Source organism: Marmota monax, unplaced genomic scaffold (assembly GCF_021218885.2).
Source record: "Marmota monax isolate L192 unplaced genomic scaffold, Marmota_monax_Labrador192_F-V1.1 WCK01_AAM20220418_F8-fsc00063, whole genome shotgun sequence".
Taxonomy (NCBI): Eukaryota; Metazoa; Chordata; class Mammalia; order Rodentia; family Sciuridae; genus Marmota; species Marmota monax.
Window position 1 is genome coordinate 7,452,307 of NW_026693726.1, and position 16,688 is coordinate 7,468,994.

At 38.6% G+C, this 16,688-nt stretch overlaps 1 protein-coding gene across 1 annotated transcript in view; it reads right to left on the bottom strand.

Moving 5' to 3' along the window:
- Ca8 (carbonic anhydrase 8) overlaps positions 1–16,688 on the bottom strand; it is an 88,799-nt gene that overhangs the window by 57,974 nt on the left and 14,137 nt on the right. The window contains exon 3 of the mRNA XM_046460534.2: positions 14,920–15,044. Within this exon, the coding sequence (XP_046316490.1) occupies positions 14,920–15,044 (125 nt within the window). The remainder of the gene's footprint in view (positions 1–14,919; positions 15,045–16,688) is intronic.

Genomic DNA, 16,688 nt, shown 5'->3' on the forward strand with positions numbered 1-16,688 from the left:
TATGCTACTATTACAGCCACAATCATAATATGGAAACTAAGGACATAAAATAGACATTATGCAGGATCAGAAATATAATTTCCCTTTGATAAAGTATTGACCACATGATTAACCTACCATGGGAACAGTACATATTCCTTTGAGACTGATAAGCACTGATGATATGACACCAAATTAAAGTTTCAACTGTTACCTCATGACACTGGATGAAGAAAAGATGTTGTGTATTACCTAGAGCCATATTTAAATAGATAAATGAGTAAATATTAGTTGCTACAATAAATCCCAGTCTCTGACCTCTCTTCTGAGTTACAAATCTACAATTCCAGTCTGTTCCTGGGCATTTCCACGGGATGAATGGCAACCATCAAATCCAAAACATCTCAAATTATATGCTACAATCATTTCCCATCAAAATAGACCCCCTTCTGGCATTCCTTAAGAGCACCAAGATTCTTCTATCTCCCAAGGATCTCATCTTAGAAGAGCTCCTCTTTACCTGATCTCTGAACTACCAAGACCCTCTGAAAGCTACACAGCTTCTCTCTTCACATTGCTTCTCATGCTCCCTTCTCTTCCTTGTCAAAGCCATCATCCCAGCCGAGGCCATATGAACCATCACACCTGGCCTTTAGCAACGATTTCCTAAAGGGCATCACCTCTTCTGATCACAGAAGTTCACTGCAATTTACCAGAAGAAAGTGATACAAGAGAAGCATTTTTTACCTCTTTCTTTATTGATGTGTTCCCAGTTCCTAAATTCCCTAGAATATAGGGACTCAATAAATATTTAATGTATGAGAAAGTCTATCCTGTGAAATGCTGAGCAGCAATACCCCACAGCTCTTGGTCAAACCCCACCTACATAACCTACATCTGACCACAGCACAGCTTCTCAATGAAAACCTGACATTCAGAAGCTTCCACTATTTGTCCTCAACCTGCTATTCTTCCATTTTATCTCCAGCTACTTAGTTTCCAGATGCCCTAAACTCCAGTTACAATAGACTACTATAAAATAGCTGTTAGGTTTATACTACGTAGCATACATATAAGCAACTATGTAACTGTATATACTTATCTGTGGTTATATCTCTATTTATGTACCATTAAATTACTATAAAAGATTATGGAGAAAAATACAACAGAGAGAGGGGATACAGACTCCAAGAAGGTTTAGGGAAATTAAGGTTTGCCTCACTGATTATGCAGCTTTTGAACAGAGAACTAATGATGCTGAAGGAGCAAACCCTGTGACTACTGGGGAGAAAACATTCCAGATACAGAAGATAACAAGCAAAAAATCCTTTAGTTGAGAGAAGGACACTTCTGTCTTCTTTGCATCCTCAGTACCCGGCACTATGTAAAAAGTGTTCTCATCCTTTCTTTTACCCACTTGCTTGTATTTCATTAGAGCTCACGGCATGCCAGGAACTAAAATTCTAATAGAAGTCAAAGCAAACTCCTGAATTTAAAAATCACTAGAATTTACATCTGAGGTTAATTTCATAAAATCGCTATCAATCTCAACTTCAGCATGACTGTGTTTGACTAACTTTCCTCCAATTCCCTCTACCTCCTAGAATATCCATGTCATTCAACAACACACAATGCTCCCAAGCTTCACACTCGAAAATCTCAACTAATGCCTAACACTACACACATGCTCACTGAAATCCATTCCGAAAACAGCGTAGAGTATTTGGTCATCCCAATTTTACACCCATTGTCTTCTCCCAGATCCTCCAAGAAAAGAAAGTTGGAAGAGTATTCATCTGAAATTCTCTCAAATCTTTGCCTCGCAGAAGACAATGTTCATTCAATAACAGACACAATCTAGATGCTTCGGAAACTAGACTCCACAAGTATAATTCTTCCTGTAAGGAGAATTCAAATTTAACTGAAATCAAGAAGCAAAAGTTTAGTACTCCAAAAGCTTTCAGCTCACCCCACATCAATAATGCCAGTAAAACAAATTCTAATAATCTTTTTTTAATATTTATTTTTTAGTTGTAGTTGAACACAATACCTTTATTCATTTATTTTTATGTGAGTCTGAGGATCAAATCCAGAGTCTCACACGTGCCAAGTGAGCACTCTACCACTGAGCCACAACCCCAGCCCAAATTCTAATAATCTTAAAAAAAAAAATCTGTATTATTTGACACAAAACTGGTTTTCACATCAAATTCAAAATTAAGTCTTTATAAAAATTTAGATATATGTAAATGCAGATTATCCATGCAATCGGATACATCTTCATTTGTTGCTTTCAGAGTCAATATACTTGAGACCTATTATCTAAAATCTTTTTTTAATTTATAAAAATACAGAAAGCTATGAGAGCACAGGGCATACTGACAGGATAGGAACATATATGTTGAAAAATATCATAGGCAACGGGAGTGGATGACAAAAAAAGAGATTGTAGGAACAGCAACTGACAATGGCAAGCTGAGGCAATTTCAGGGAGCGTGGATCTCAACACAAAGGTCTTCAGAAAACACCACCAGATAAGAGAGTTTCTGCTGCATGTTGCCTAGGAAACCTGAGCAGAAATACATATTACCCTGTGAAAATCAGTAAAATTAAGACCACTGGACTAAAAAGGGAATGGTAATTCCAAAGCTGAATTTTTTTCCCCCTAAGAATTCAAATCAACTCCAATTAACAATAAATAAAAGCTGAAATCTAGTAATCATTAGTTTAATTCACTCTTCTGTGGGATGGAGAGAGATTAGCACTGTTCTGATTAAGACTCAAATTATTTAAGGCTCAATATAGCTTCACACATTCTTATCTCTCCACCTGACTTTCAGCTGAGGGCAGCTTTACAAATTTACCCAACTATAATTGTTCTTTATGTAATATGAAAGTGTGGGGAAGCAAAATGTGGACTGTAACAGGGTGAAATGACACCCCTGTCCACTCTGTGGACATCATGGCACCTATATGCATTCTGATTCCTTTTCGTTTTTTTCCTACTATAAGTTGAATATCCCTAATTAAAAACTGTGAAATCAAAATATACTCCAAAATCCAAAACTTTGTGAGCAACAGCATGACTCAAGTGGAAAATTCCACACCATGAGCCTTTGTTTCATGCACATTATTTAAATTATTATACAAAACACCTTCGGGTTATATGCATAAGGTGTTTATGAAACATAAATGAATTTCGTGTTTAAACTTGGGTACCATCTCCAACATATCACTCTATGCATATACAAATATTATTGTGTTTTTTAAAAAACCTGAAATACTTCTGGTCCCAAGCACTCTGGATAAGGGATACTCGCTTGTAATTCCATCATTATTCTAAAAATTCCATTCTGGTGATATTCTATTATACAAGTTCCACTTCTCCCTTATCCAGCCCTATGCATCTATCCTCTACCATGTCTCTCATATCTACCTCTTCTTTTTTGTATGCTTTTTCCCCCCATTCCAATTCTACCACACTGGATTTTAGCCCTTGACAATCTACTTGCTTAAAAGTGCTAGCAGCTGGAGATGTGGCTCAGTGGTTAAGCACCCTGGGTTCAATCACTAGTACTGAAAAAAAAAAAAAAAAGTGCTAGCACTTCCTGGTGTTGCCTCCAGAAGATGAAGTCTAACCCTCAGGCAGGAGTAAGATCTCCCCAGCCAAGCTCCACAAGACCCCAGTGCCCCTTCCCACACACTGTGAGGAGTGCAGAATTTCTGCCCTGGCTCATGCTTCTCTCTCACTGTGGAATGGCCTCCCCAGCCTAGTTTATCCAGCGAACTCCTGCTCCAGAATCAATGCTCAGCCCCCAACTCTATTGCTTTCTGAACCTGACAGTAATCCTCCATTCCATAATCTCTGTTCCCCTTGATAATCCTATCCCCTGAGGCCTTTTTCAGGTCTGTTCATAGGTCTGTCTCCCTGTAGGGAGTATGAACTTCTCATTCCATGTCACACCCACCCTCACCATGAGGCATGATGGCAAATACACAGTAGCTGTCTGCTAAACAGGCGTTGAACTTATTCACACTTTCATTTAACCACTCAGTCCAGGTTTTTCCACATGTTTCTTACTTCCATCTCTCCAAACAGACTTTGGAGTCATCAAAAACAAATGCTGTTTTCTTACACTTCATGTTTCTCCTAAGGTGTGGCTTTAAACAAAGAAACCTAAACATTTGTAACTGAATGGTGTGTTCCCCTCCACCATCTGCCTTCTCTAATAGACTAAAAATTCAGCAATATTTTTCTTCTCACTTGATCGTGGGGCAAATAGTCTCTGGAAAGAAAGAGCTATGAGGGAAGCAGCCGCTGGATAGAGCTCAGCTGAGGAAGGCAAGGCACCATTGTCAGTGGTGTGGCCCTTACTCCACTATGCCCCATGCTGTCACTATTCACAGGACCCTTTAATGCAGAGAGCCCTAGATTAGTGAGAAAAAAAGCAGGGACAGGAACACCATTAAACAAAGCACGTCAGGGCTGATGAAGTTAATTAGGAACAATGACCACTGATTAAAATCTGTAATATTTGTTCTCCATAACAAGGTGGACAAGCTGATATTTGTTTTTTGAAATCATTGCTGAATATTTCCAGTGCTGTGCAACCCAAATTTAGAAGAGGATTAATGATTTAAGTGCTGAAGTAGAGTTACAGCAGTTGAAAAGTAAATCGTCTATAAACTACCCTTAGGTATGTCCCTGGTTCAAACAGGGATTGGCCCCAGCTGAGGTGACAAATTGAGCAAAAATCCCACTTAAGAAATGAGAAATAAAGGATCTAAACACTTTTCATGATTCAAAATCCCTGCTCAATCTTCCCACCCCCAAATCTTTTTGTAAAGTGGAAAACCGTGTGACTCTTAGGTACAATAGTGCAAAGTAAGAAGGGATGTGCATGGTCTCAGTAATTGAGATGACCCCAACTATAATAAAAAGAAATGGTATTTCATTTCCTGATTCATTGTCCTCTTGCTAGTGTCTTGTGCACAGTGGTGCATGCCTGTGAGCCCTGAAACTCAGAAGGCTGAGACAGGAGGATCGCAGTTCTAACTGGCCTCAGCAACTTAGTGAGGCCCTAAGCAATTTAGAGAGACCCTGTCTCAAAATAAAAAAAAACAAAAAGGGCTGGGGATGTAGCTCAGTGGGAAAGCACTCCTGGGTTCAATCCCTAGTACCCAAAACAAAGGGGTAAGGGGGAAATTTTTAAAAAAGAGTGTCATTAACAGGAAATGCCTCTTCCCCATTCCAGGTTTCTATAAAGAGGGATTTCCCCTAAACAAAGTAGCCCTTTCTCTCCCCTCCTTCAAACAACCCCTCCCTCTTTTCCTTTTATTTCTAACTCTTGTGAAATCCAAGCTACTCCTAGGGAGAAGACTCATAAATCCTACTTGGGATACCACCCACCCCATGGACTATGACTATGGGCGCAACCATCGGGTGCTGGGGAGACCCTGTCCTCTCTCGCACAGAGCTGTCTCCCACACAGTCCTACCCACAACAAAAGTGGTGTTCTGCTCTCCATCTGAGGACTCTAGTTATGGCTTATTTCCCAATTTGTTCAGAATGCGGGCTAAGGAGAAGGGGTTTCTTTATTGAGTCTCCTCAGAGAACTCACCAACGTACAGTTCCCAAGGAATATCCACGGGCAATACATTATGCTGGAGCCAAATAAATCAGTTCCACTGAATAAGTTCATTCATCCAGAGGGCAAGTGATTCGTTAAGCTGGGTTCAGAGAATTTATTTGCCTTTGGGTCCTCAAGAACAGGCATTAATGGATAAAAGAGGCCTGCCCTTCGTTTGTCAAGTCTTAGAATAAATGTCTTCCTTCTATGCTTAATAATGTCTTTATATTCAACAACTTAAAAATCCCAATTTCTTTTTTTCTATTTCTTTCAAGGCTTCTAAAAAAATAAAATAAAATAACCCTATTACCCTGTTATACATTTTTTTATTGGTTGTTCAAAACATTACAAAGCTCTTGACATATCATATTTCATATATTAGATTCAAGTTGGTTATTAACTCCCATTTTTACCCCAAATACAGATTGCAGAATCACATCGGTTACACATCCACATTTTTACATAATGCCATACTAGTAACTGTTGTATTCTGCTACCTTTCCTGTCCTCTACTACCCCCCCTCCCCTCCCCTCCCATCTTTTCTCTCTACCCCATCTACTATAATTCATTTCTCTCCTTGTTTTTTTCCCATTCCCCTCACAACCTCTTATATGTAATTTTGTATAACATACCCAATATACCTAAATATGCCCATAAAATGCTTTTAGAAAGCACTGTTTAGTGCATACTGGATTTTGTTTAAAACAACATTTTCCACCACCATATGAGAAATGTGGTATATGGTATTCCCAATGTTACATTATTAATTTTATAGCCTCTCCCTAGGTTTCATAAGGATAGGAACAATTTTATTATCCTTATGTATCAATGAAGAAATTGAAGTTAAGCCACTAAGATCTGAAGATAAGTCAGATGGCAAATATCATAGACAAGGGGAATCAGGAGGCAGATCTAACAATTTATCTCCCAGCCCAGGCTGATGCCTATGGGTCCCAGCAAAGTCCAGCATCTCCCCTGAGAACGTATGGTATGTTGCTCTAGAATTCTCCAATGCAGTTTTGTTGTGTGGAGCCCTACAAAGCTCAAAGAAAAGGTGTATTCGAGCACATCAAAGCACTAACAAGAAGGAACACCTACATCCCTGAACCAACTCCCATCCCACAGGGCTAAGGTCAAAACCCAGGGCCTTGTGCAGGCTGGGCAGGCACTCTACCACCGCGTCACCCTGCCGTAAGTCACAGGTGTAAGATGTCCTTCTTAAACACTAAGAACAAAAACACAAAACTCACATGGCTGTTATAGTGGCTAAGATCTTACAGAGTTAAAAATATCCCAACATCATTTGATTCCATTAGAAGTTTTATACAGTTATTCAATTATCTTTCTCAAAGCAGCATATACTTTACTTTCACTATGTAATAAGCTAGTAATAAAACTTCTATGGCATACGCATACATAATAATTATAATGAAAAGATGTCAGGAAACATAATCAGGAAATACCATATATCAGTTTTTAAAAGATAATATATTTAACTAAAGGGGGAGGAAAAGAAAAAAAAAACTTCACACTGTTTTCTCCATTCAAATTCTCCACATTTCTTATTTGTAGCAAAAAAAAAAAAAAAAAAGCTTTTGTATCCCCTTCAGAACATCTTCCCATGTTTTTTTTAATCATCCCAACCATAATCTCCCCTTTGATGTTCCCCATCTCTTCCTCGTCATAAGAAACAGAAGGGTTGACTCCACCCACCTTAGCTAAATTCTATCCCTTTATTTAGGAAGGAATGTAGAAATCAGAGAGAGTTATTAGATTGCCCAAGACTGCAGAGCCTGGATCAAATCCAGGTTTTCTAACTCGCTACCATACCGTTCTCACTGAGATACTTACACTGATCCGGCATTTCCTAGGGGCATTCCAGAACTGCATCTTTCTTAATACTTCCCTGTTATCATGCTGTTCCTATCCTCTGTCTCACTGGTTCTGACCATTAGGTTACTTGAAGTTAATCTAGCCAACAAGGACCCAGGAGTGGGTTACACCTTGCACAGCGCCTTTGACATCCCAGCTGACAAATATTTCATGTGGTTGACAATCACTTGCATCTCTAATGACACATTTATGTTCTAATAAATCTCTTCAAATCTCCCTGTTATTAACTTCTGGTAACCACAATTTGCATATTCCATCGACAGGTTAGAACACAGAATCACTCAAATACATCTTCTCAAGACACCTATTTAGGAAAAAGGGGAAGAGGGGACAAATCACATCACCGTCTCCCTAGTCAAGGGCCTGAACAGTAGGCTGTAATGACATACTGTCTACTGGATGAATGGAGGGATGAAGGGAGGAAGAGAAGGAGGGAAGGAGGGATGAACAGATGGATAGACAGACAAAAGGATGAACAGATGGGTTTGAGTTCGGAGACAGCCACAAGGTACAGACTGTATATTCCAATCAGTGTATGCTTATGACCTGAAAGTATATTGGGAGATTAGATATTTTATGGTAGAATTTAGATCTGTTAGAACCCAAGTATATAATTACCCATGCATTAATTAATATCATATTCACCTGTAGTACCTAATTTTTAATTTTAGTATGATTTTGCCTTATGTTATAAAACCAATTGTAATAAAAACACTTCTTTCAAATTTAGTTTGTCAAAATAACCTTTTGTGTATCTTTAAGTGATGACAAAGAATGATCTACCCAGGAAATACCAACAAATGCAAAACTCAAAGGTGAGGGACTGGGGCTGAAGCTCAGAGACAGAGCACTTGCCTAATGCATGAGGCACTGGGTTCGATCCTCAGCACCACATAAAAATAAACAAAATAAAGGCATTCTGTCCATCTACAACTACAAAAAAATTATTTTTAAAAATCAAAGGTGACTGCAAACTGACCTTTGTGCAAAGGTCAAACAGGCCTCATCCCCATGTCTCTCTGAGTAGGGATGGCAGACTGCCCTGTCACGTGGTATAGCTAAAAGAACATTTTTGTTTGTTTAACATCATAATTTATTTTCTATTCAGTAAACTGTTAGGTTTCTGCACAAAATTCATTTTAATAAATTAAAAAGTAAACATGCTGAATCAAAGCAGGAACCATGATTTTTATGTAGTAAAAACGCAAGTGTTCATTAGAATTCAGGAAACATAAAATTTGTTTTTTGTTCTTCATTTTCTTTTTCCTGCCAAGAGGAGAGAGAGAGTTTCCGCAACTATGGCCACTGGAGAGGTCACAGCCCAAGGTTCTAATTCCTTCCTCTGCTTAGCCACGAGGTTCAATCCCACAGCCTAGTAGGATATTCCAGGGTACCAACAAAAATAATCATAATTATTATTATATTTAAAAACTGATGTTCCTCTTTTGGGTGAAAATAATAAAACTGCCCAGAGAAGTTGAATGTTCAAATTGCAAATTGTTTCCTTTAGCATCAATCTTACTTCCTCTGAATGGCAATCACTTTTTGCTCCTAAAGTATTCCAAAATAATAACTACAGGTACAAATAAAAACTCAAACTAGAATCGAGTTTCCCAGTAAAAATTGGCACTAGAAAATTAAAAAAGAAAATGTTCTTGGAACAGAAGTCAGTTCATGGACCTCTATTTCTGAGGGGTGTGACTCCGAGCTAATAGCCTCCCTCTCCAGACCTGGGTAAGTACTTGGGTAAAGCAGGCGAGACTAGACAACCAGTTCTCAGGGAGCAGCAGGGCGCCCACCTTAGTGACATCATACCCTGGGGTTCCTCCACAAAGTCCGTGTCACTATTGCCCTTCTGTGCAAGGTTAAGCCCCCTCTGCATCTGGGGTACCTGCAGACATAATAGCCCCTCACAGGGGCAGTGGGCTGGGGATGGAGCCTGTTGTGTTGTTTGTGTTCATCTGATCCATTAGCAAAAAAGAGCACTAGTAGAGATACTTCTTCCTTAAATGGAATACATAATTAACCATCCTGCACTCCTCTTCAATCAGACCATACATCCTGGTTTTCTACAAGTTGTTCTAGGAGGCCTGAAGTTTTTATCCTCAGTTTTCTCCTGTGCTAAATAGGTACTTGTACAAGGCGATCTGGAAAGTTCCTTTTAAATCTAAAATGCTTATATCATGTTATCTTATATGTCTCATTCTCATCATATTCTATCTCATAAAGTTTTCTTATGACATTTCCTTGGAAAGTCAATGGAAGGATCTCTTTTAGAAAAGATTCATAAACCAGAAGTTCTAATTGAGACGTTACTAGAAGTAGAATAACTTTGAAAAGGTCCGAATTTTAGTATTAACCAGGTAAACTATTTCTGGAATCTCCTCAGGGCAGTAAAATAAGCAAAAAAGAAAAAAAAAAATGTGTCTCTTTCTGGTGAATATGCAAATGACCTGTGAGGCAGCAACCCTAAAGACCAGGTCATTTGTACCAAAAGAACACTTTTAAGGTAGACACTCCCACTTGCCTGAGAAAAAGAAAAGAAATGTAGAACATGTGGGAAGCTGGCACACTTAGGGGAGAGTGCAGAGTGGGGAGAGGCAATGGAATGTTTATGATGAACTCTCATATGAAATATGGTCTTCATCACTTTTTTTTTACCTAATTTGCAACCAAGGCTTGGACTCTTCACAATCAAAAGACCCTGCTCTGCACAAGGAGACCTTCTTCTTCTTCTTTTTTTTTTTTTCTATTTACCTAATGCACTCAATCTCCCACAAACAGCTGGTATGTGGCTTGTTTATCTCTGAGGGCTTTCAGAGGACAAAGAGCAATAGCAACTCTCTCAATACAATATAAATAAAGATAAGCCAGTATCCTGCAACAGAGCTGAATCTCTTGCTGGGTGAGTCACTCTTAAACCCAGACTTTTGGGCCCATAGAGCAAGAAAGTCACTTCCCACACATGATCTAGTGTGGCTAGGATTACTTTGCTGTCCCTAATAAACCATTATGCATTGTAGTAAAAGGAGCAAAACAGAAATATCATGACTTTTTCAAAAGCTTAACTTATCCAATATCCAGTTGATGATTTATTCTGAGACCATGCCCTTCCTACATTTGGCTATTAAAGATCCTCCTTTTATCAAATAATGGGAACAGCAGAGGGTGAGCAATATTCTTACTGAGAAAAATTAAAATCTAGCCATACCACTGGTCTTTCCCCAAGTTTAAAAAAAATGTATTGACCCATTATAAAATCAAAATATGTGGAATGCACTCTCCCCTAAAGTTATGAGAGTTGCTCTTTAAGTATACAGAATGGTCATCATGATTGACAAACTACATCACCTCAACCAAATCAGTTTTGCAGCCTGATTTTTTTTGAATAGAGGAGGTTTTTATTTTTTTGGTTTGTTTATTAAAGATGAACTTTATTTTCCCACATGCATATATGAAATAAACATGTGAAGGAAAATAATGTTAATGCAAACTAAATGCAATATGTTTCTATATTAAATAGTTTAATTGAAAAAAAAGACGGGTCATCATTTATGAAGAATTATGCAAACCACAGAGCTGGGCTACTTTGAAGCAGCAAAGAAATGACAGTGTCCACAAAGTACAGAAATACGGTCTGAATGCAGGATGTGAATACCCTGAAGGTCCAGATGTAGAATAAAAATTTATGTGAATGGAATAAATAACTCCAGTGGAAAAGTAGATGCACAGAGCACACCAGTGAGGGGAAATGGCCAAGTTCATAATACTGAAGTCGAACCTCACAAGCTAAGATATCTAATGATGTCCAAAAAAAATAATTACCCATGGCCAGCAAAACAGACAAGAATCAGTTTTAGTTGCTCTCAAACTTGTCTTAAATCAACAAGCAAAAGGCAAAATACACACACATTAAGGAAAAAAAATTCCAGCTGGTAAATACAACCCAGACATTTGTAAGAAAATATTTAACATGTGTATGTCCACCATGTTTTCAGGTACCAGGATAGAAAACATGGTATGTTTTTGTTTTTTCTCTTGTTAAGGGACTGTCAGTTAGGCATAAACCTAAGGAATCCATAACAGAATTCAGGTTTAAGATGAGAGCCTAATGAGAAGTGTCAGAGGGCTGCAGAAGCATGTGTGTTGCTGAAAACCATAAATCTCTACAAAGTGAAGCACACACGTGGGCTTTGTCCATCTTGTTCTTGGAAGAGCTGCACTGAAAGGGTCAGAAGTCACAAACTGCGCTAACTTTTGAAGCAATGTTGGTGCTGACTCCAGGTAGCGGAAAATGCATTCAGAGTTGTTATTATACATTCAGCTAGTAATTTTAAAAAGTCAAGGGGAAAGAGGTTGATAGATTTCTGTTAAAAGCTGTTCTATATGTTACAGGTCACAGGCACGATAAATTATTTGTTTATACTATTTGCTTTACAAAACAGCCATTCAATTATAAGTGAAATCAACAAAAAGGGAAATAAGCAAATGTGTATGTGGTTCTGGCATTAAAGTTGGTTTTAAAATGTAAATAAAAAGGCTGGGGATGTGGCTCAAGCGGTAACTCGCTTGCCTGGCATGCGCGGGGCTCTGGGTTCGATCCTCAGCACCACATAAAAATAAAATAAAGATGTTGTATCCACTGAAAACTGAAAAATAAATATTAAAAAATTCTCTCTCTCTCTCTCTTCTCTCTCTCTTTAAAAAAATGTAAATAAAATATGGACACTCTACTAAAAAAAAAAAAAAAACCTGGGCTGGGGTTATGGCTCAGTGGTAGAGCACTTGCCTAGCATGTGTGAGGCACTGGGTTGGATTCTCAGCACCATATATAAATAAATAAAATAAAGTTCCATTAACAACTAAAAAGTATTTCAAAAAAAAAAAAAACTGAAAAATCTCATGAGTTCAAAAAGATACCCAGTCCAAATCTCACTCTTCACCATTCTGTTGACCACATTCTTGTGTTTAAGGTGACCCTGGGTGGCTGTTCAGGACCAGGTGACCAGCAGTCAGCTATCTAAACAACTCTGTATTTGCTAATTCATTATCAATCCTGGAATGTTCTTGCACCTGGAGTCCCCTTCTCTGTCATTACAACACGAGAGCTCTATTTGCCTTAAAACCCAGCTCAGTATTCATAGCCTCAAAAAAAAAAAAAAAAAAAAAAGCTGGTTTGCAGGAATCTCCCTCTAATTCTGCACCCTCACAACATTTATGTATTCAATCAGTTACGACCCTAAAACAAATGTCAGATGACTGAAAAAAATATTCTGGGATTATATCAAGGATTATCTGGGATAACAAAGAATATAAATATTACTCATTACCTATTTGGGAAAAATTACAGTCAGAATTCCATTATCCTAAATATAAATATTTCTACACAAAGCCTCACTACCAGAATTTAATCTTCACTCAAAACAATCCATTACCTGTGCTAATGGTCTGGAGCAGTTAAAATGCCACCCAGTAGCCAGACCAGTCTGAACATTTGGTCCGGAAATTCTCTCTCACAACACAGCCAAGAGCACAGGTCACTGATTCCCCTAATCTAATTAAACTTTCTCAAGGCTGGAAACTGTGTCACAAGCAAAGGCACTGAATCCTCATCCAGAAGTTCCTACCTACCCCATCATGCCCATCTCTCCCTAAACTCATGGATTATTTGAGGACTGACTGGTACGAAATCATGAAATGTCCTTTGAAACCCAAAGAAGAGGACAGGGCTTGTCTGGCCAGCCCCCTGGCCCTCCACCACCCAGGAGGTTCAAATGAACCCTTTCCTCTGATGTGTTCTGGTGTAAGCATTTCCTTCTGAGGTTGGCTGAGGACAGGGCAGTAGGAAGAGGTGACACAAGAGTTGTTTTAAGACAGCAGAAATGAGAGAACATTTCTTGGCAACCAAGAGGGCCGCTCCCTACAAGACCATCAACACCTTCAGCACTCAGGCCCCCAAGGAGCTGCCCCCTCTCAGGGTCCTCACTCTGTCTTCATCTTCAACAGATGTCAATGCAGTTTTCTTCCCCTCCATCCTTAAAACATCTCACATTTCACTTTTAAGACTTGGGCCTCTTTAATAAAATGGATATCCTAAGCTTCAAAAGGATTTGTAAAAATTATCATTACACTAATGCTCAGAAACACTCCAATCTAATCCTTTAATATACACATATCATTTATACAAAATTGTACATTAGTGATTTCCGGTCACGGAGGTAATACTGCACCTGCTATCTGGTCGTGAGCACTTCCATATTTAATATTAAGCATATGTACAGATGGGAATAACAGAAGACTGGCATTCCCGCAGCCCCCACAATATACTCTTTTTTTATTATTATTAAGGGTTATATCGTTTTTAATCTATCATCTCTACTAGGCACCCAAGTCAGAAAACCCACTAGATGGTTGTCTATAGGACTCTGGATCAAGATAAAATCTGGAGCTGATATAGTTGAGAATCAAAGCCTTAGAAATAGAATAGATCACACAGGAAAGAGAAAAAGAGGAGGGAAAAAGGGAGGGAGGAGGAAAGAGAGGAGTAAGGAAGGTAAGGAAGGCAGGTAGATGGGAAGAAAGGAAAACACACTTGTGCATACCACTGAAGGGCAATTTCCTGGGAGAAACTGAGGTTCCTTATAAGAAGAAACATCAATTCAATAAGGCTTGGACCAACAGGGACATCCTCTCAACCTTACCAACACGGACTACTTATTTATGATATGCCTACAGTGGCCTAAATGACAGAGTCAACAGGGGAATGAGAGGGAAATGATCCTCCTCAGAAATCCTCAGTCAACAAGAAAGACACAGAGGACATGACATGTGCCAGTCCACGGGATCAGTGCATGGCCCTGACCTACCATGATCTATCTAGTACACAAAGAGTGGGAGGTAAATTCTGCCTAGGGAAGAAGGAACATGACACTGGGTACTAAGACAGCCCAGGAGTCAACTAAGAAGATTAAGTCGGGGAGGGAAGACTAGACAAAAGAATCACTCTCCTTACATCTCCCTGTCCCCAAAAGCTTTGGGAGCAATTTTAAATAAGCTAGAGTTTTAATTATTCTTGAGTTTCTTCCAACAGTTATGTGTTTCTAGCTCATTACCTTCCCAGAGCTACAAAAGTGACCACATGAATTTGCCGAGACCACAGAATGTCTACAACAGTAAGAATTCTAGCATGGATCACTGTTATGGCTAGCTGCTCACTTGTACACTCCAAGCCCAGTAAAGCAGGTAAGGAGCTTCAATTGCTGCCCCAAGCTTATATCTTGTTAAGTGTTTTTTTTCTTAATTTAAACTGACAAAATTCAAGAGCTATGCATCTACATTTATACTTAACCATTCTCAGCCGATCACTGAATACTTTTCTGAACAACAAGACTTTTACACAATGATCATCGTTCTTACCTCCATGGGAAAAGCCTTGAAATTAACCGTGTGCTCGGAACCACGCTGGTTTTCTCTCCCCCAGTGAAATCTAACTTCATACAGTTCAAATTCATGCCCTTGAGGCAAAGGTCCTCCTGAGAGAACTGAAAAATAAATTTTATTGAATTACACCACAAATTTTTTAGCACGGCATTATAATCACTAGAGGTTTTTCAGGTTGTGCTGTCAGTATTTGTTTGGCCAAAAAGCTCTTATGAGCTCTACAGATTAAATTTACAAAGCAAAAATGAGAAATACATCACAACTCTGAAGCACATTTACCATATTTGGGTTGGTCCAAAATTCTCGCAATGCTCATTCAGATATAGTAGAAATACAGAATTCCTAAAAAACTTGGTAATAATATGCAATATTTTAACTTCTCATGTGTTTTCAGTCCAGGTGCAGAGAAGGAAAGCCAAACCTCCTGAAACTTAAACTTAGCTCTGGTCAGGAGACAAGAAGATGGTCTGAGTCTCCAGTAATTTGCTATAGACCTATCAATAAATTAAACCACACTTGCACATCACTGATCAGCACTGGCAGGCGTTTATTTAGAGAATAGGTAGAGGTTAACAAAATGATTCATGAAGAGGGCTGGGGATGTGGCTCAAGCGGTAGCATGCTCACCTGGCATGCACTGGGTTCGATCCTCAGCACCACATACAAATAAAAAATTTAAAAAAAGATTCATGAAGAGAATAAGCATTAAGTCAATTGATAATGAAATCATATTTATAAAACAGATAACCATTCATTATCATATAGACAACAAATGCAAATTAAATCTTGATAAACCATAAAAAATATGCAAAATATTAACAACAGTTCTATGGGGCCCTGTCCCTATTTCTCATTTCTGGATATGTTTCAGAATTTTATCCCAAAAAAGGCACATCAAATGATAATGAAAAGCACATTTGCATGACAACATGTTTTGAAAACATATTTTAGCTAAACACTCCCTAATATCATATGTAAAATCTTGAAATAAAGTTTATTACAAACACAAAATTTCAACACAAATAAAGGTGGTTTAATTCCGGGCAAGTTTCCTCTAGCTAGTCCCAATTCTAAACAGTCGTAGCTAAGAATTTTAGGTTATTTTTGGTCAAAGAGCTGACAAACTTCACCACCACCACCCTAGAAGTAGGATCTTTGAAACAGATTATTATTCACACTTGAGTTGCCTCTGAGAAGGAAAAAAAAAAGAGCCTTGACCTTGAGGAACAGCTGTTCATCCCCAAATTCAATGGATGAGAAAGCAAACTGATGAAGAGATATTTATTTGTTTGGTTGGTTCTTAGTTTATGACTTATTCTAAATAGGATTTAAGGCTGATTATATCCATATACATAAAACAGAGCCAGAGTGTAAGTTATATAGGAAAAAAACAGAGGGAAACAACAAGGCAAACTGAGAATAGATGGAGAAATCTATCATAGAAAATGAAGAACATGCCAGGCATGCCACATGCACCTGTAATCCCAGTGGCTCAGGAGGTGGACACAGGAAGATGGCAGGTTCAAAACCAGCCTCAGCAAAAGTGAGGTGCTAAGCAACTCAGTGAGACCCTGTCTCTGAATAAAATACAAAATAGGGCTACAGATGTGGCTCAGTAGTCAAATGCCCTTGATCCAACGCCCGGTACCCCCACCACCACAAAAAAGAAAAAGAAAGAAAGAAAATGAAGGACATGAACTCCTTATTAACAAGACCCTTTCTGGTTCTTAGCTTTCTAGTGGCTG